Genomic DNA, 20,993 nt, shown 5'->3' with positions numbered 1-20,993 from the left:
AAGAGGAAGTGGAATGCTGCAATCTCTTCTTATAGAGACACACAGGCACATCACAGAAACTGAAAGGCTGCTTTGCAGATAGGGCTCCACCAGTGCTCCCCCCCTTTTAGGGGCTACTCAAGGGTATGCAATACTGGCACCTCTCTCTCTTTGGTTAAAAAGTGTGTTCCGGCACCTATTTTTCGAGTGGGGGGAGCACTGAGCTCTACTACTGTATTTCTGACACACCAAGATCCTCAATCTCATGTTTCGTGTTGAAGAAGCAGGATGTGACAGATTCCTTGTAGGGAGACCACAAAACAGCTTACAAACTAATATACTTCAGTTTCTTGGCCTGGCTTTATGGGAATGAGCAGTGTGACGGTACACAAAGCTAAAATCCCAGGCAAATTGCTTCTCCTCTGTGCCTGCTGCCGCCGCACAAACCTTGGCCTCCTCTTCTGATTTGTCTGGAGGAAAACAAACCATAAGACTGGGTTCAAGTGATGTGGCAAGTGAGGCCACTGCCTGTCTCCTAGCAGGAGCAGAGGAAGAGCAAAGCGACCATGATTTCAATACACTACTCAGTTACATTGAGCTATAGTTCAACTATGGATAATGTATCATGCAAACCACATCACTGTATCCGTGATGAAATAACAACATCTCCAACTGGAGAGGTACTTCAGGGCACAGAACCCTAGAATTTTGAGTCAAAATGATCTTACCACTTCTACAATTGGGCAGTAAGTTACTAGTTCTCAGTGTCTGATACAGACACACTTCATAAAGGAGGTCATTCTACAGCTTAGGGGTACCCACAGAGAAGACCCGGTATTGTGCCTCCACTCCGCAAACCACAGCATCTGGTTGACTGCTGTGAGAACAGGATGCTGGACTAGATGGGGCCTTGGGATGATCCAGCAGGTTTCTCTTCGGTTCTTATGTTGCCACCTGGGCAGTTTGATATGAATAATTTTAACATCCTCAGTGATACTTAAGAGCTAGAGCTATTGGGGAAAATAGGACTCAGTAGGCTGAAATAGTAACAACTATATTGATTTCAATGGGTCAACTCTCAATATCACTTAGTCTGACACGATTCTTGATAAATTCCGCACTTGTCCATTGTTTTCTATGGACAGCTTTCACTTCTGCTTTGGGTGAGACTGAAGGCATGGCAACCAAGTGAACCCGGGATTTAAGTGTGAACTACATATGCCTAATCACTCCTTCTTTTCTTCCCTTTCCTATACCTCTGTCTACTATTCATAAATGCATGGTAAGGGTAGAAACCCTTGAGATCTGCAATGGGAATGAGTTAACATTTTCAGATTGTACCAGCAGTGATATACCTTTTACTCATTCTTGGAAAGAGGAGTCTTAATTTCTCTAATAGGCATTGATCTCCCCCTTGAACTTGCTATCGAATTAACGATGAGCCTGATTTAGCATCAAATAGAAATCTTGCAGTCTCCTTCACATGAGTGGGGGCAAATGCTAAACACCCTTTTTGTCTCTGTGTGTGTAGGAAACTTTGTGTTACAGTCACCTGAGTAAACTGCTTCTGAGAATATCATTTTCATTATAAACAGTGGTGATTACGCTGCACAATTTGGTTCCATATGAACCATGTCATATTACTGTGGACGCATTAACAGCATACATTTAAAGCACTTTAAACAGTCATACATTTAAAGCACTTTAAACAGATCTACCAAAGAATTCTGAGAGCTGCAGTTTTTTAAGGGTGCTAAGAATTACAATTCCCAGACTTCATTCCAGTAGCACCTTAAAGACCAACTAAGTTAGTTCTTGGTATGAGCTTTTGTGTGCATGCACACTTCTTCAGATATCTAAAGAAGTGTGCATGCACACGAAAGCTCATACCAAGAACTAACTTAGTTGGTCTTTAAGGTGCTACTGGAAGGAATTTTTTTATTTTGACTATGGCAGACCAACACGGCTACCTATCTGTAACTAATTCCCAGACTTGGCTGACAAGAAGGATTGGTTGTTAAACCCTCTGAGAATTGTAGCTCTGTGATGGGAATAGGAATCTCCTAACAATGCGGGAGGCAGTGGAAGACAGGAGTGCCTGGCGTGCTCTGGTCCATGGGGTCACGAAGAGTCGGACACGACTAAACGACTAAACAACAACAACAATTCTCAGCACATTTAACAAGCTACAGCTCCCAGAATTATTTGGGGGGAAGCCATGGCTGTTTAAAGCAGCATGGTGCCTGTGGCCTATGTTTGGATATCACCATCAACTCCTACCAAACACACACACGTCCACCACTTTAAAATTAATATTTTACAAGTGCTCATTTTTTTTTATTGGCTTGCAGGGCCAGTTCTCTGGTCAAGCTATACACATCTGGTTTATTATTCCAATAATTTAACCTGCTCATCTTCTAGGCCATAGGTTCCCTCATCTGACAACAAAGCGTGTTCTCCAATAAATGAGAGCACGTGTTGCGGTGTGGGCCACCGGGCCAGGCCTCTTGTTGCCAGGCAGGTTAATAGTTGTTGCCTGGCATTATGATTGGGTAACAGGGTTGCTGGGGCAAATTGTATGTTGCAAATTGGGTGGGTGGGACCATAGTCTTTAAACATTGGTGCACTCTGGTTTCTCTTTCTCTTTGCAGAGTGCATCGGATCACCCGCCTGCCCTCTTTTCCGGTTGACCTTGCTTTGCCTGTCATGGGGTCGTCTGCTTTGGAGCAGGGGCCTAGTAGGAATTTTGCCATTTGGTGATTGGCTGTGCCATTTGGTTTTTGCCTACTGCTCAGCAATTCGTTACAACTTGTAAGGTTGCGGTTAGGCACTGGTTATAATATGCTGGTGGTGGACGGGTCAGGATAGGCTGTGCCTGCCCCTCCTATTGCGCTGAAGGGAATTCCGTTAAAGGAATCCTGGGGCTTGCCACGATTTTGTCCAATCCCTGTCATGGGACCAGGGCCGACAAGCTTTTGGAGAGCTGCCTGGGTGAGCGGCGTGGGTCCGACGCTTAGCTCAAATGACCCCCAAGTTTGACTTTCCCTTCTACTGGCTACCGATCGGACCTTGGGATGTCAGTTCTGTCCCAGGTGGGGGGACAGATAGTCATAACCAATGTCTAAACAACCACTCACTGATTTTGTATTTTAATAAAGTTGTGGCCAAAATAGTGCCCAAAAACCAAAACCAAAATTATGTGTTATGTGTGAAGTTATTCGAGGGGTGGCCTGGGGACCTACACACGCAACACCCTTCAGTTGTTTGCACAGACTACAAAGGACTGCCCCTAAGGACACCAAATGGACGCCGAAATCAGGTATTAAGAATTGAATGGACAAACATTTCAAAAACCCCTAACACATCAGGGAACACTTGGTGAAAGACGCATTAGATGAATTACATTGCAGAGGAGTGGTATTTGCTTTTCTCTCATGCCATTTCTGATCTTACTGTCATTCATGCAGGATTAATATACATTATTGTACATTAATGTATTGTGTATTATTGCCCCTATCATGACCACATATTTGGTGTTAATAGGAAAAGGCTGTATGCCCACAGGATGTTTCCTCATAATCAGGGACACTGGTGGGTCATAGGGCTCCTTCTATCTTTAGCCGTATGCATATGGGGCTCTCGTTCTTTAATGCTTTACAGAAAAGGAGGCAAGTTTATGTTCACTTAGGTACATTGGAAGTCCAACCAAATTGATAAGATGGGAATAAACGAAAGACAAGAGACAAAAAGAACCCATCCAGAAAGTTAAAGCTGGAGTGAAATATGAGTGCAAAAGATCTGAAGTATCGTTCTCCAGGCCCATTAACCCATTTCACAATTAAAGGCCTTTTCCTGCTTTGTAAAGCAGGAAAAGGCCTTTAACTGGAGGATTAATTCGTATCCTTTAGCTTCCTTCCTTCCCTTTGTCTAAGTCAGTCTTCATGCACCGGTTAATTAGACTTATTGGCAATTAAGTTCTCATACCATGATAAAGAGCCAGCCTTTAAGGTGCTACAGGATTCTGTGACTCTCCCCACACCCTACTCGGCCAGTCTGACCAAGGCATTCTGCTGAATTTTGTTTATTTGTCGTATTAGTGGAGTTAAGCTTTCAAAAGGCAGAGCGCTAGTGAGTTATAGGGAAAGCGCCATATCTGCAAGAACAGCTCAGCAACTGAGTGAGCTCTCCGGGGCTTTGTTTACATTACCTTCATCACAGGGGAAAAACAACAACCCAGCTACTTGAAAGGATGCTGCATGCTGGAACACCATTCTTGCCACTCTGATGCATAAAATAACCACGCCATGATACTTAGATCTGATTGTTTGGAGCATCTCGATGCCAGCACCATACAGTCCCAGAAGCAACTGGGGATTATGTGGAGATGGTACATAGGATCAGAAGGGCAAAACAGTGACCAACTCCACATGTTGCAGTGAGATAGAGCTAAACCATCACACCTGGAGGCCATTTCAACATGGCTGCACAATAAAGGTAATGTGTAAGCCGGTTTGAAGAGAAATTGCAGTAGCTCATTCCTTGGAGGGCTTTGAGAAGGTTGGAGAGCAAGCGCTGCAATGCAGCTCCTCTGACTTAACATTTCTAGCTCTTGCTTTCAAAAAATGGAAAGTATAATAAGCATGCTGTGCATACAAGTGTTAGGAGGCAGAATTATGTCTCAGACAACCCCAAATTCTTTTAAGATTCCAGTTTCATTCTTCAGCTATTGATGTTGCACTTTGCTCTTAAATGTCAGAACAAAATAACTAATACCTGCAATTTATTCAGATGACATTTCAACAATATAAGATTTTCAGATTACAAGCTTCTGTTCCATGTTCCTTCTAGTGTTACACTAAATGTGTAGATTTGGCGGATTTACATAATAGCTTCAGATAATGAATATTTATAATAATGAATGAATTTACATAATGACTGCAAGTTAAACATGCCCCATTAAAACTCATGCTCTAATTTATGTACTAAGTTAAAATAACTTTACAGTTTATTTTCATTCATATTAGAGTAACAGTTTTTTTCTCAGCAAAAAGCAATGTACCAACCTCTGCCAAGTGGAAACTATACAAAGTGGTTATTTTTCCTCTCTTCAAATTATACTGCATTTTATAGTTTGCACTGTGAAGTGCCGATTCCATGGCCGTATACACACTGTCATTTATTCTGGCTCCAGTGCACTCCCACCAGTGGTGTTTGAAGCCAAGTACACATGATTTCAGCAGCAATCCATATCAATGTGCAGTCTCATGAATAGCGGGGCGGTTACATGCATGGGGAAACCAAACATGTAATGTGCATCAGGTAATATGTAAACATGCCCATCCCCCTCTCTGCAATGTGAAATTGTAACTTGAAATGCAGCGAAGAGCAATAACCTTGCTGCATGTTATGACGCTAAAATGAACATAATCTGTGTCTAATCTGCTCCCTTGTAGGCATGCTTAACATTGTGGGACTTACTTCTGCATGAACATGGATGGAATTGTACTGAAGCGGTGTTATGAATGTGGAAAACTACAAAAAGAGAGACTGTATTGACTCTCATATTAGGTAGAAAAATGGCACTAATTCATACTGACTCAGATCAATGGTACATTATCCCAGGTATGCCAGCTTAACCTGACCATACCAGCTCTCCATATCTCCAGGCACAGGTATTTTTCCAGTCCTCTACCTTCAAGCTCTTCAAATGGACTTGTGGGACCTTATGAATGCAAGGCATGAACCCTATTTCAGAGCAACAGTCTTTGTAATTATATGGATGCTGCTGTGAATTACAGGTGAAAACTGAGGAGAAACATGAAGTGCCAATGAACCTTAGTTCATCAAGTGAACTAAAAGCAAAAGCAAAGCAAAAATCTAACGTGTGCCACATAACGAAAAACCCTGTGTTCTTTCCCCTATAAGCCCAGTTTCTTTTATTACCTATCTGATAATTTAGTTAGACTAGAAGGTTCTATTCCCCACCACCCCAGCTTCTCTCTGTGTGTTTTTCTAGACTCCATTCTAGGATGCCTACAAGCTGTCTCCTTATAAATTATTTTACCCTAGCATAATTTTCTCCGTGGTAGAGGGTGACCCAGGATTTCAGCCACATCAGATTGCCAAGCAGTCACCCAAAAAAAAAACTCTCTAGTAACGCTGATACAGTAATGTAGGTACTTGGAAGCCAGTGCCTCAAACAAGGCATGAAATATACTGCAGATGCATCTTTTCTTAAACAATAGTCTCCTTGCCATAGTCTCAGAGAATAGTTTACAGGTGTACGTCTTCCATTTATTTTGTCAAGCTTGAAATCATCCTCATGATCACACCTGGTTGACACAACATGAGCACCTTATGCCTCTCTGGAGTGAGATCCACCAGCATTTCTGTGCTAGAATGTACATGGTTAAACGTAACTGGAGCATTCTCTGAGGCCTTATTTTAAATGAATGATTCTGTTTCTAGTTAATACTTATGTCCAAATGGAACACTATTCAGTTAAGTGTAATCAATTCATTCATTTTGTTCATTCATTAAAATGTAATTCAAGTGTTCTATGGATCTGCATGGCTGCAGTTGTGCAAATGAAACTAAATATTATCTCTACCAAGGAACTGAGACACCATGACCCCTATCTGAGTTACTTGTCTAGGGAAGACCATAGCAGATTCATAGAACTGTATAGAGTTGGAAGAGACCCAAATGCAGGAATCTCAACTAAAACATCCATTGCAGAGGCAAGTATGTTCTGGGTGGGTTGGTTTAGAGTGGAAAGTGGGGAAAGAATATTTAGTTATTTTTCTACCCATCAGATTTCTTTTCCCTTCCAATTGTTCCTATTTTACTTTTTGCAGTAACAGAGTCTTGATTTTTTTTTTCTTAGGAGACTGGGAAAACATCTCTATAATGCCTTAGCGAATAGGTATCCTGCCCTAGGACAGGGGACCAAATTCAGTAGCCTGCTGTGCCCTTTTTCTAGGCTTTAACTGTTTCCACAAGTTTTCGTGGGATTATACTTATTCAGGCTGCAGATTGAGGGTAGCATATTGGAACACTCACCCAAAACTTCCCTGTTATCCTAGCTCTCAACATGCAGGGGCATCTTTACCGTAAAGGATCCAGATATGCATTCTAAAGCTGTACATTCCAGGAACTCCTAAATATTTGAATCAGACTTTATTGGTTCAGCACCATCTGGCATTAACAAGTGTTTAACTTGCATTCATCTCCGCTGATTATTCCCAGTGGCTGATTACTAGAGAACATTTTTCTTCTTTAGAACATTCATGTATCAACCAATCATTCAGAATGCAAAGGGGGTGGCCATGACTGGGAAGGATCCAGAGTTCCTCCTTGTGGATCTTTTCTGCACAATCCTAATAGATTTTGTTATCCAAAGGTAATTTTTTTTAGTTTCAATTTACCTAAGTAGTCCCAATTCTCATGCAATGTAGATAAATAGAAGTTTTTATGAAGACATCATTCATCAAAGGATGCTATCTCATGGGAGTAAGCTATTCATATCTAATCTCTTGATCCAATGAGTTGGCCACATTCATCAGCAGAATAACCTGTTTACTCAGAAGGAAGTCCCAGTGTGTTAAATGGGGCTTACTTTTTAGTAAGTGTGCTTAGGATTGAAGAAAAGACTTAAGTTACTGCCTTGATGTATCTTATGAAAGAGCAGTTTATAAATATTTCTATATATAAATAAATCCTGTGCTGATTTAATCAGAAATTCAGCTGTGAGGGGACATTCCAAATTTCTCTTTGCACTGAAATTGCAAGGTGGCAGCAAGGTTCTGCTAATGTCATTTTCACAATCCAACTCAAGGCCCCGTGTCGCCTTTTAGGAGAGTTCACGTCCTAGGCTCCCACTTTGAAGACTCCCCAAGGTTCCCAACACAATTTTGTTTGACATTTAGTTAAAGACCACCTTTATGAAGTAACTGATTTTTCTACTCCCTTGGTGGTCACTTAAAAAGGTTTAATTGTTGCTCTTTTAAAGGTCACTATTAGTAATTCTTTCAAGCCCTCCACTATAAAGCAAAGTGCTGCTTAGCCTTTCTTTTAGGCATGCTAGGATGTGGCTCCAGCACCTACATCCATATGAGGTTGATTTACTATCTAAATATTGTCTAACTACAGGAATAAGCTCTTAAACCCAACACAAACTCTCCTCCTTGAAGTTGCAGTTGGTGGCCATTTTGTCAATGCTATTCATCTGACACAGAGATGGCCAATGTGGTGCTCTCCAATGCCATTCATGGCTGATGGGAGTTGTAGTCCATCAGCACTGACTACCCCTGATCTAGCGTCACCAACATGCATGACACTCTATATAGCAAGAACAAAAAGAGGAGAGGGGAAGGCAGGTCTAAGAAGTCACCACCCTGAGATGATTAGTTGTTAAGGGGGAGGAAGGGAAAAGAGGCAAACAAAGTAAAAGAATGTAGAGGAAAAAGGAATGTAGAAGAAAGGGAAGCAAAGGATGCAAATGAAACTGAACAGAACCTGTGGCTCTCTAGACTACAACTCCCATCAGCCCCAATGACACACAATAGGTTTCAGGCTGAGTAAAGCCTATAGCCTTCTCTCTGCCTGAGCCTATCCCCTGCCCAACTCCCATTGTGGGAATGGAGGAGAAACAATCACTACTCACCCACCCCCTTTGGGGCCCTTCTCCTTCTAGGGTCACCTAATTCCCATGGTGGGATGGCAAAGATAGCATCGTGATGAGCAGCCTCCACCTGCCCCTGCTCACTCTAGGCCTCTCTTTCTCTATTAGCCTTGGTGCCTCCTGCACATATGTGCATCTCCAAGATCACATATCCATCCTATCCTCCTTGAATTCCATACAACATGCAAGTTTCACGGGAAAGAGTTGCAGCTCCATGGTAAAGGATCTGGTTTGCATGCAGAAGATACAAGGCTTGATCTCTGGCATGGCTAGGTAGGGATGGGGAGCATCTTGCCTGAAAATTTTGGAGAACCACTGCCAGACAGTGTAGACAGAAGGTTCCCAAACTTGGGTCTCCAACTGTTTTCAGACTACAGTCCCCATCATCCCTGAGCACTGGTCCTGCTAGCTAGGATTGATGGGTCTTCAGCTGTTTTTGGACTACAACTCCCAAATTTGGGAAACCCTAGTGTAGACAATACTGAGCTACATGGACCAATGGTCTGAATTAGCATAGGGCAGCTTCCCATGTTCCTATGAGACAAGGGAGTATACCTCCATTGTTCTGGCAATGGAGCTGCAATTCCGCACCATGCTGCAGGAAGGCAAAATTGTGGTTCCATCATCTGAGCAGGAATCCCCACTTGCAGCTTCCCTGCCACCTCCTTTGAGGCTGTTAACCTAGCTGTCTGTATTGCACCACTTCCATTGCCTGGAATCTGCATTCTCCCTTGCACAGGAAAGCAAGAGAAGAAAACGTCAGGGTGGAGTCTATTAAATAGTTAAATAGCCATGTGTGTTGGGTGCCTGTGTAGGGTGGAGCATGAACAGATAAAAGCTAGAAACTAACTTCAGCTCTCTTGCCTGAGGCACTCAAACATGGGGAGAAAGCCTTGAAAATGTGCAGTTTTCCCCCTTTCTCATTAACCAGTTTCACCTTTCCACAGGGTACTGATTTTGGCAGGAACTCAAAGGCAGAAACTGTCTGTTAACAACAAAACACACAGAAACACACATATATAACATTTTAAAGCTAATATCTACTCTCTGACTGCTGTCATTTATATCATGGACTTTAGCTACCAGTATGATCCAATTAGTGTTTTTAATCAAATTCTATAACATATTTCAAATTTTCTAGCAAATTTCTAGGTTCCTGAACAGTCTGGCACTTGGAATTCATATTAGACTTGTATGCAACTTAAAACAGCTGCAACAACCCAAACCGCACACAAACACACCAAAACCCCATCCACAATCAAACTGAGTGGATTTTGAGCATACCTGATGGAGAGATATGTCTCCAAGAAATGGAAGGGTCTGGTTTCCCTGTAGCCAAGCAGGCCAGCGTGACGTTACTTCCTTCATTCACCACAATGTCATTTGAGATATGACTTATCTTTGGAGAAACTGAAACGACACAATAAAACACAGTTAAAGATTTCCTTAATCTGGGAAACCACTAGAGATGTCATTAAAGATGCAATACTGATATCGTTAGAATCCAGCTTCATCCCAAACAAGAGTCACCCTTGCTCCGCAATGCACTAAGCAAGGTTAAGTTTATATGCCCATTTTCTATAGGGAAATATCTCTACAAAGTAGCACCTCTGCAAACACACACAGGAATACATTTCCTTGATAGCTTTTAGCTGATACAATATTCAGGCTGCAATTCTAAACACACTTACCTGGAAGTAAGTCCCACCAAACTCAACAAGGAATGCCTTTGTACATGGCACTGAATTTTGGAGCATCGCTATGAAAAACCTAGTAGGTTAATATTTCATTAATATTTCATCTTTCTTCACCCATTACATTATTGCAACAACCCTGAGAGATAAGAACATATGAGAAAGGCTCAGACCAATGGTCTATCTTGTCCAGCATTCTATTCTTACAGTAGCCAACCAGATTCTTGTAGGAAGCCAAGAAGCTGAACCTGACTGCTATAGCACCCTCTGTTATGTTTGACGATGACTAGTATTCAGAGGCACATTTCTCCTTACACTGAAGGTAATATATAGTCTTCATGACAAGAAGCCATTGGGTAGCTTAAGCCAGCACTGGATTTAGGGTAGTGCTGGTGGTTTCCCCGCAACAGGGCGCAAAGCCAAGGGAGTGCAAAATGATGATGATGATGATGATGATAATATCTAAATTTATATGTTCTTAATGGTGGTTATTTGGCTTGTTACACTATGTATCTTTTCGCCATCAAACTCCAGAAGTAGGTTTGCAATAGTAAAAACAGTAATAAAAACAAAAGTCCTGAATCTAATTCCAATTCATTTAAAATAAAACAATCCAACACAATAAATCACACCAAGAACAACATAGGCAACAGCATCATCCTCACAGACCTCTAATCCGGGAAAGCTTTGGCTTGTTACAGGAAGACTACAAAAGAGCTCATCCCTTTGATTTCTTGAGGATGAGCATGAGCGCTTCATAAAGCAGGTGCCACTGTCAAGAAGGCCTTGTTCCTTGCAAATAAAAATTGTGGCAGTCATGTTCTTTGCAGATATTAAGCTGTTTCAAGTGATTTGTAGGCTGTGTTGTGCAGCTGTATTTATTTGCAATAAACCCTCCTAAACCAATTATTCTAGGTTTAGTGCACTGCTTGTGAAGAGATATTACTATGGGGACCAATTTATGAAACATTGTGTTTTTTGGGAACCCAAATGTCAGTTCCAGCTGATGAACCAGGACTGGAACTCCTGAATCTGAACAGCTTTGTCCTCTCTCTCCTGTCTTCAGCACTCTACTTCCCTCAGCCTCTTGTTTAGCCTCTTTGGAGAACCCAGTTCTGCAGCAAAACCTTTCCTGAGCCACTTAGCCTCTCTTTAATTGCTCTTCTACTGCCGCCTGAGTTATTCCCACTGTACCTGCATTACTCACTTATTAATCCCTCATGAATATCCCCAGCCCTTTGGTTTTTGCATCAGATTGCAAACCCTCTAGATAGGAATGTATGTGTGATGTCTTGCACAATGTTGGAGGGAATGATGAGAAACTCACTTGCCCCCCACAATTACACTCATGTCAGAATGACGCATAATATAAGTCAAGTGATTTTGTTGTTTTCCAGTAAGCAAAAACCTAAAACAAGAACTGGCAAAGTACCTGGAAATGATCGTTATATGTCAGCAGCACCTGCTCCAGATACTACCTCTTGCTACTTATGGATGACTCTTTCTTGCATGACTCAGAAATACTCTGGTTCTGCACACTCACATTCACATGGAAGCTAGGTATCACAAAACAGCCACATTGCGGTGACAGGTTTCTGTCCCTTATCAGGCAATTCAATATCAGGAAGGATTGTCTACCTCTTAAACCACATTCACACCATATATTTAAAGCACTATGGTGCTACTTTAAACAGTCATGGCTTCCCCCCAAACAACCACCTTGGGAGCAGGGCTGGGGCGGGAAAGTGCTAGAGCCCTGTCTGGTCGAGTTGCATGGAATCAATTTCAATCCATTACCCCCCAAGGATGTGGACAGGCTGCTTGGACGTGTGAAACCAACTGTCTCCTTGATAAAAGCAAGCCGGGAAGGGCTGGGCTCTGCAGGGTGGTGAATGCTTCCCTCTGTGAGGGAGCATTCCCAGACCCACTGAAAGAGGCGGTTATTAAACCGCTTCTTAAAAAAAACATCTTTAGACCTGGCCAGTATGGCCAACTATCGCCCAGTCTCAAATCTTCCATTCTTGGGCAAGGTGATTGAGCGGGTGGTTGCTGAACAACTCCAGGCATGCCTGGAGGATGCGGACCATTTGGATCCCTTCCAATCGGGATTCAGGCCTCATCATGGGACTGAAACTGCATTGGTCGTGCTGGTTGATTATCTATGGCAGGCTAGGGACAAAGGTGAGAGCTATTCCCTAGTTCTGCTGGATCTCTCAGTGGCTTTTGATACAATCGACCATATCCTTCTGGACCATCTAGAGGAGCTGGGAGCTGGGGGCACTGTTATACAGTGGTTCCACTCCTTCCTCCTGGGCCGTGTCCAGAAAGTGGTTTGGGGGATGAGTGTTCAGACCCCTGGGCCCTCACTTGTGGGGTGCCTCAGGGTTCCGTCCTCTCCTCCAGACTTTTCATCTACATGAAGCTGCTGGGTGAGATCATTAGGGGGCTGGGCTGGGTGTCTATCAATATGCGGATACCCAGCTCTGCCTCTCTTTTAAATCGGAACCAGTGAAGGCAGTGAAGGCAGTGAAGGTCCTGTGTGAGTGCACAGGATGGCACTCAGAGGATGGATGGCAGCTAATGGATTGAGGTTGAATCCTGACAAGACAGAAGTACTGTTCTTGGGGGACAGGGGGCGGGCTGATGTGGAGGACTCCCTGGTCCTGAATGGGGTAACTGTGCCCCTGAAGGACCAGGTACGCAGCCCGGGAGTTATTTTGGACCTGTCCATGGAGGCACAGGTCAATTCTGTATCCAGGGCAGCTGTCTACCAGCTCCATCTGGTACGCAGGCTGAGACCCTACCTGCCCGCAGACTGTCTCGCCAGAGTGGTGCATACTGTAGTTATCTCCCGCTTGGACTACTGCAATGCATTCTACGTGGGGCTACCTTTGAAGGTGACCTGTAAACTAAAACTAATCCAGAATGCGGCAGCTAGACTGGTGACTGGGGGCGGCCGCTGAGACCATATAACACTGGTCCTGAAAGACCTACATTGGCTCCCAGTACGTTTCCGAGCACAATTCAAAGTGTTGGTACTGACCTTTAAAGCCCTAAATGGCCTCGGCCCAGTATACCTGAAGGAGCATCTCCATCCCCATTGTTCTGCCCAGACACTGAGGTCCAGTGTCGAGGGCCTTCTGGCAGTTCCCTCACTGTGAGAAGCAAAGCTACAGGGAACCCGGCAGAGGGCCTTCTCAGTAGTGGCGCCTGCCCTGTGGAACACCCCCCCCCATCAGATGTCAAGGAGAAAATTGTTGGTTTGCAAGCCCCCTCCATAGAGGCTGGCCCCTCTCACTGTCCTCGGAGCTTGCTTATCCTTTGGCTGATATCCAGACAGACCAGGGAGATTTTGATAGGCGACATTTTCCCAAGAGTGGGTAAAATGCACAACCCCTCTCTCCTGCTTCTGCAGGGGAAAGAAAATAAGTCAGAAATCTATTTACATGATGTTTATTTCTGACATTACAGCACTGGAGAAAAACACGTCCTTTCAGTTCAGTTCTTCTAGCAAGTCTGCCAAACTTCCTGAACATGCGCAAATGGAAGGTTTCAAATTACACTGTTCACAGAGACTTATCCAGCCTGTGAACGTCCTGGGAAATTCTTCTTTCCCACAGATAGGCGCATCATGTGATGTCAACAAACTGGCTTTCTGCAGCGGTGATGTTTCCATATACTGACTACTTATAGAAGACATCTAAAGGCAGCCCTGTTTAGGGAAGTTTTTAATGTGTGACATTTTAATGTATTTTTAATCTTTGTTGGAAACCACCCAGAGTTGCTGGGGAAACTCAGCCAGATGGGTTGGGTACAAACAAACAAACAAACATAAATAACTAAATAAATAAATAAATAAATAATCTGAAAGCTGAAGTTTGTTCCCTATGAAGAGGGATTGATTGTTAAACCACTCTGGGAACTGTAGCTTGGGGAGCAGAATCGGGTCTCCCTAACAACTCTCTGCACCCTTAATGAATTACAGCTCCCATAATTCTTTAGGAAAAGACGTATCTGTTTAAAGTGATATCACAGTACTTTAAATTAATGGTGTGAATGTAGCCTCAGAGTGTTGCTTTGGGTTATAAGAGGTGTTGCACTGAGAGAGAAAAATGGGGGGAAGCTGGATGACAATATCTGCTTCGTTTTCATGTCTCTTTCTGGAGTACAATAATTACCTGTTTGAACTTTAGAAATATTCCTTTCTTGTCTCTTGAACTATCGGTTTTATTATTTGCAAAGCCTCCAGCATTCCTCAGATGGAACATTTTCACCCCCCCCCCAAATGACCCTCCTTGATGCCCCTTTTTTGCCCATCTTCTTCCACAGAGCATGTCCTTCAGAAGAAAGGTGAGGACCATCACGCCAATAGGACACAGCACACATGCCCTCCACTGTCTGGAGGAAAGCCCTTAATCCCAGTCTTATCTCATTATCGGGGACACACACACACACACACAGCAATAAATATATTTTAGAATGGGCAAGACACACAAAGCATTTTTTAAAAAAATCAAGATTCCTTGTGCCCAACTTTGCTCCCCCTTTCTTCCTGCCCAGGGCAACTCTGCCCTCTGCCTGCCTTGGTGGATGAAGCTTCTCGTCCTCCTCACCGGCTCTCCAGCAGTCACTACAAGCTGCCCAAGGGAGGATTCTGGCAGCAGTGGCCCTGGAGAGGCCCTGGAATGCTCCCTTGCTTCTGTTGCTGCTCAGAACAAGTGCCAGCTCATCCTCTTCCCTGAGCTTGGCAGCAGTGGCGCAAGCATGAAAAATAAAAACATTCCAGGATCAAATCAGAAGCCAAGATGGCTTTCATATTTCCGGGACTGTCCCTGGAAAACCAAGACACTAGGAGAGTATGTACTTACATGTCAGCATCACCTAAGTGATGAATTTCTACAAACAAGACACCTGACTACAGGATATACTTGAGTCCCCACTCATGTAACTGCTATGAAACTTCAATAATATTTCCACTAGGTGTTCTTTGTGGCATGTTAGCAAGCAATATTAGCTTACACAGATTCCTTTCCCTTATGTGCCTTAAAGACCTTTCTTTCCTATATTGGGGGATAGGAATGAAGCATAGGTGCTGTGTGTGGATGAACAACTGTCTTAACCATGTTGGAAGATACTGATTAAGCTAGGAGGTCACAGGTAAAAGGTACACATTGCACTGAGAGGATGCAGCATAAATCAAAATGATTTCAGTTCATATTCTCATTTCCCCTCTTATTATTTCTACCATTGTAGGCAAAGACTCTCCTCCCTGGAAGAGAGGGGAGTGGTTGTGGGCGGGAGACCGAGCCCCGCCCCTGGTAGGGGCATTAGCCCCCTCCCCTCCTACCTGGCTGGCGCCCACGCCCACCGGAGGTGGCCAACCAGGTGCCTCCGGGGGGCGTGTGTAGCAGCTTAATGCTGTGGTGCCAGCTCCGCCTCCTCCTCATTCATCGTCGTCCGTCAGCGAGTCACCCACCCTCCACTCCCATTTAGCTCAGGGTATAGGTTTTTGGCCTTGCTATGGACCTTAGGTTGGTCGCCCTGGTTGGCTGGGGGGCCTGGTAGGAATTTTTCCATTTGGCATTAGGCCTTTTGGTTTTTTTGCCTACCTCGTAGCAATCGTCACAACTTTTGTGGTATTGGTGGGTAGGTTAGGCATTGGATTCATGTGTTGCGCTGTGTCAAGGGCTAGGTGTGGCCATCGCCTATGCTATCTACCGTGGGTTATTCCGTTAAAGGAATCTGGCGGTCGTGTATTCCGTCCGATGCCTGCTTGGCGGGAGGCCATGGCACGACCCTCGGTGACATCAGGGGGTGAGCCTATAGTTGGATGAGCATCAACAGGCTCCACCTACTGTTGAATAAATCCACCACCTATAGTCATCCAATGCCTAAGCCAATACCTTTTCACTGCTGTAATCAATAAAGTTGTGGCCTTTTCTTGCCCATTAACCTTATATCACGTGTCCTTGTGCATTTATTTCACATAGCGGGGTCGGGCCCTCGATCCACAACAATCCAATCCTGAGACAAAGATATTGAGCAGACTGTTTAGGCAGCAAAAACTTACAAGGTTCATTTAAACTAAGTGAAACAAAGCATTAGGCACCAGAACAGAGACTTCTGGGGTCACACTATCAACCAGAACTACATCTCCACCTTGTATATTTTAATCTGAGTTAGAAAATTATGTGGGGCCGTGTAATGCCTTGTTTATGATGATCAAAGAACACCAATAGCTTTAGCATGCCTCACTGGCATTTCTAGCTGGTGTTTAATCATAGCAGTTGTGGTTGGTATTTTAGCAATTGTAACAGGAGCCTCTAATCCTTATTACGTAACTCACAGCTTTGAAGTTTAGCAGTCTGTCCTCTCATCAGTCAGGAACTGCCCGTTTGTCCTTTTTCACCTATCATTTATGAATTCCAGAGTTGGAAATGCCTCCCCTGAAAGGGGAGATTAAAGATTAAAACTCAAATTGTTAGTAATCATGTTTTGGCGTGGTTCTGATGCTTTGCATGTACATTCAGGGGATAACAAAACAAAGCAAAAGCCCTGTAATGATATGTATCGGGTCGCGCTGGTCAAACAGCTCTATAAAAATTACATAGTGGCAGAATCGATAAAAATAATTCCGACTAGCTCTCTTCACAAGGGCTGCTGCAAGACTGCACGGATGAACACCAATCAATTTGAGGCAGACTTCCAGGATGGAGGGAGCGCATGGAATGTTTATTGAACCTGGCCTAGGGACATCACATGCCTACTATTGCATCCTTGGAAAAGCAACTCTTCAGCATTTTCTTTTCTTTTTCTTTTCTAGGTATATAAAAAGCAACTATGCTTCTCACTAGCTAGGAGGGGATTCGCTCCAGATTGTTTCCAAGATATGGGAGGCAGTTTAAAAACAAAAAAAGAAAAAGAAACACTTCCTGTTTATTTCTACAATACAAATTATTTTCATGTGGGCACAATTTCAGCTATTGATTTTCCCCGAGGAGACTTAACATTTCCAGTGCAGCATAACAGCGGATGACACAGTAAACACTCAGGAGGAATCATGCTGTGGGCAACATCACTTTGGAGCCCCTAGCAGCCCAGAGTTTAGATGGTTTCCAGGTTCAGGCAGGCAATCAGTGCTTTCAGCATGCAGAAATGTGGGCTATGTCTTATTTTCTTTACTGCCCTTTCTTTCAGCATGCAGAAATGTGGGCTATGTCTTATTTTCTTTACTGCTTTCCACACAGTGCAATATCTATGTTTCTTCTTCCTCTTCACCTGAAGATCGCAGGGCAGTTCACAACATAAAAATACAAAATGAGAACATAAAATACATAACAAAAACAAACCAATAGCCACCCTCCCACAAATACATTCAAAAGGCCATAGAATGTTAAGCAGCCCAAGGCCTGGTTACAGAGAAACGTTTTCACCTTGCACCTAAAGATACGTAATGAAGGTTGCAGGTGAGCCTTCCTGGGGAGCGCATTCCACAAGCAGGGAGCTATCACAGCAAATACCCATTCTTGTGTTGCCACACTCTGGACCTCTCATGTTAGAGGCACATGGAGAAGGGCCTCACATGACAGACCCTGCAAGTGCCCCTATTTTCCAGGGACAGTCCCAGTTTTACAAAAGCCATCACAGTTTCTGATTTGATCCCAGAATGTCCCACTTTCCCTTAGGTTGTCCCTATTTACATCAAAGAAATGTTTGAAGGTATGGAGTTATCCGACCCCTGAGCCATCTGAAGGCAGCCCTTTATAGCAAAGTTTTCTTAATGTTTAATGTTTTATTATGTTTATATATATATATATATATATATATATATTGGAAGGGACGCGGGTGGCGCTGTGGGTAAAAGCCTCAGCGCCTAGGGCTTGCCGATCGAAAGGTCGGCGGTTCGAATCCCCGCGGCGGGGTGCGCTCCCGCTGCTCGGTCCCAGCGCCTGCCAACCTAGCAGTTCGAAAGCACCCCTGGGTGCAAGTAGATAAATAGGTACCGCTTACCAGCGGGAAGGTAAACGGCGTTCCGTGTGCTGCGCTGGCTCGCCAGATGCAGCTTTGTCACACTGGCCACGTGACCCGGAAGTGTCTCCGGACAGCGCTGGCCCCCGGCCTATAGATGTGAGATGGGCGCACAAACCCCAGAGTCTGTCAAGACTGGCCCGCTCGGGCGGGGGTACCTTTACCTTTACCTATATATATTGGAAGCCACCCAGAGCGGCTGGGACAACCTAGTCAGATGGATGGGGTATAAATAGTAAAATTCTTATTATAGAATAGGACATCCCTATTTTCATTGGAGAAATGTTGGAAGGTATGACATGTGGTCGTAGGGTCCAGGTTAGTTCAGCTGGGGAAAGGCAGTCCTTGAGGCATGGCTGTCCTGAGCCATTTAAGGCTTTATGGATCAAAACCAGCACTATGAATTGGACCAAGAAACTAATTGGCAACCAGTGCAGTCAAGCAGGACTGGTGTAATATGATCAAATCACCTTGCCCCAGTGAGCAACCTCGCTGCCAAATTCTGGACCAGCTGAAGTTTCTGAACTGACTTCAGAGGCAGCCCCATATATAACATGCGGGAGGGATGGGACTGCAAAGGACCCCCAAGAAGCAGGCATTCCAAAGGCCATAAAGAGCAGACGCAATTTTGGAAGCGCTGACTCCATTGGTATAAAGGAAGCTCTGTGCTGTGGCTTTGATTGAGACACAATATCTGTTTATTGTACAGCTGTGATTCTAATCAAACAGTGTTGGCAGCGACTGCCTTGGAAGGCCACAGAGCAGCTCATCCACAAATGGGTGAAAAGCAAGCTGTATAAATTTGCAGACAGCTAGTGGGTTCTGCTCCAGGCGATTGGGACAGTGTCTCTGTTTGGAGTGAGGGAAATTTTGAGTATGGTTTGTGACGCACAGTTTGTGAGCAAGCATCAGCATGGATAGATTTTTTTTAAAAAATAAAATAATTGGGTTTAGAGCACCAGAGGTTATACAACTGCACAGCAGATTGACAGCCAACAGGTACAGTGCTTGGATTGTGCACCTGCTGAATTTCTGTTAGGGAGCAGCTATTTTATTTTATTTATTTTATAAGGCACAGGGAAGAAGAAAAAACAATTAAAAGGAACTTGGCAATCCTGGTCAAATGAATCAACCTGGATCGTGTGATCATCATCTGAGGCCTTTCTTCATGTACCTCCTTTGTCCAGAGGGTGGCAACATGAGAGTGGGCCTTTTCTGTGGTGGCTCCCCACTTGTGGAATGCTCACCCCAGGGAAGCTTGCCCGACACCTTCATTGCTTTTCTTTAGGCACCAGGCAAAAACTTTTTCTCCTCCTCCTAGGTCTTTGGCTAATTAAACAATCCATGGCCTATACCAGGGGTCTGCAACCTTTAAGACAAAAAGAGCCACTTGGACCTGTTTTCGAAGAGAAAAAAATCTGGGAGCCGCAAAACTCGTCATTATAAAAATAACTTTTTTGTCACTTTTTATTATTTCTTTGTTTGACCCCTCAGAATTACTCCTCCTCATAGAAATAAACGTTAAATTAACAAGTTACCTTTTTGTGTGTGTGTTTTCTTCACTCCCCTTCAAAACAGTGACCAGCGTACACGCCCCCTTTCAATGCAGTGACCAGCGTACATGCCCCTTACAATGTAGCGGGCGGGTGGGAAGGTGACGTCGGGACGGTGCGTGACTAACGCACGCACTGCCCCCATGCAACGTCACAGCCAGTACAGTGCCCACCACAGTGGGGAGTGTTGGGGTGCACAACGCTCCTCCTCCCCTCGCTAGTATCCGCCCCGGAGCCGCGGCAAAGGTGTAAAAGAGCCACATGCGGCTCTGGAGCCGCGGGTTGCAGACCCCTGGCCTATACCTCTAAGGGTCCATTTCCATATTAGCTTTACAGCATATTTTCCAGGAGAGGCAATGATAGAAGAAGAAGCTAGAGCATAGACTGGTCCCCAAGATACTGTTGGATTACAACTCCTGTCAACCCCAGCCAGAATGGCAAGTGGGCAGCGAAGATGTGAGTTGCAGTCTAGCAGCATCTGGATGGCCACAGGTTCCCCATCCCTGAGCCAGGGTTTGTGCTTCACCTACATAGTCCAGAACGTCTGACATTGCTTTTGCAGTGTGGGAAGGAACTGGTCTGCAGAAGCTCCCAGACTGCTGAGGTCTGCAAACTCCTTGAGATGGAGAACTGGAAAGTGCCCTGCATACTCATGGCACTACAGTGGTACCTCGGGTTACAGACACTTCAGGTTACAGACTCTGCTAACCCAGAAATAGTACCCCAGGTTAAGAACTTTGCTTCAGGATGAGAACAGAAATCGTGCTCCGGCGGCGCAGCGGCAGCAGGAGGCCCCATTAGCTAAAGTGGTGCTTTAGGTTAAGAACAGCTTCAAGTTAAGAACGGACCTCCAGAACGAATTAAGTTCTTAACCTGAGGTACCACTGTATAAAGTATAGTAAAGAATGATAAAAGTTTCTTAGTCAAGCAACTGGATTTATAACGATAAGGAGATAGCAGTCCAGAGACTTGAGCTGCCTGAAGAATACAGAAATTGGCCATCCCTGGCAGAACTCCAGAAATGCAGACAGAGAAAATGAAAACATGCATTTGGTA

The 20,993-nt window shown here is 44.2% G+C and overlaps 1 protein-coding gene across 3 annotated transcripts in view; it reads right to left on the bottom strand.

Annotated features, from left to right (window-relative positions):
* The window catches only part of NEGR1 (neuronal growth regulator 1), a 474,712-nt gene that overhangs the window by 160,952 nt on the left and 292,767 nt on the right, over nt 1–20,993 (bottom strand). For all 3 annotated transcript variants that reach the window (XM_082227304.1, XM_082227303.1, XM_082227305.1), the window contains exon 3: nt 9,947–10,072. In XM_082227304.1, coding sequence (XP_082083430.1) covers nt 9,947–10,072 — 126 coding nt within the window. The remainder of the gene's footprint in view (nt 1–9,946; nt 10,073–20,993) is intronic.

Source organism: Podarcis vaucheri, assembly GCF_965113315.1.
Source record: "Podarcis vaucheri genome assembly, chromosome: 6".
Lineage (NCBI taxonomy): Eukaryota > Metazoa > Chordata > Lepidosauria > Squamata > Lacertidae > Podarcis > Podarcis vaucheri.
Note: the sequence above shows the minus strand (reverse complement) of the source record. Positions and strands in the feature narration are given on the sequence as shown.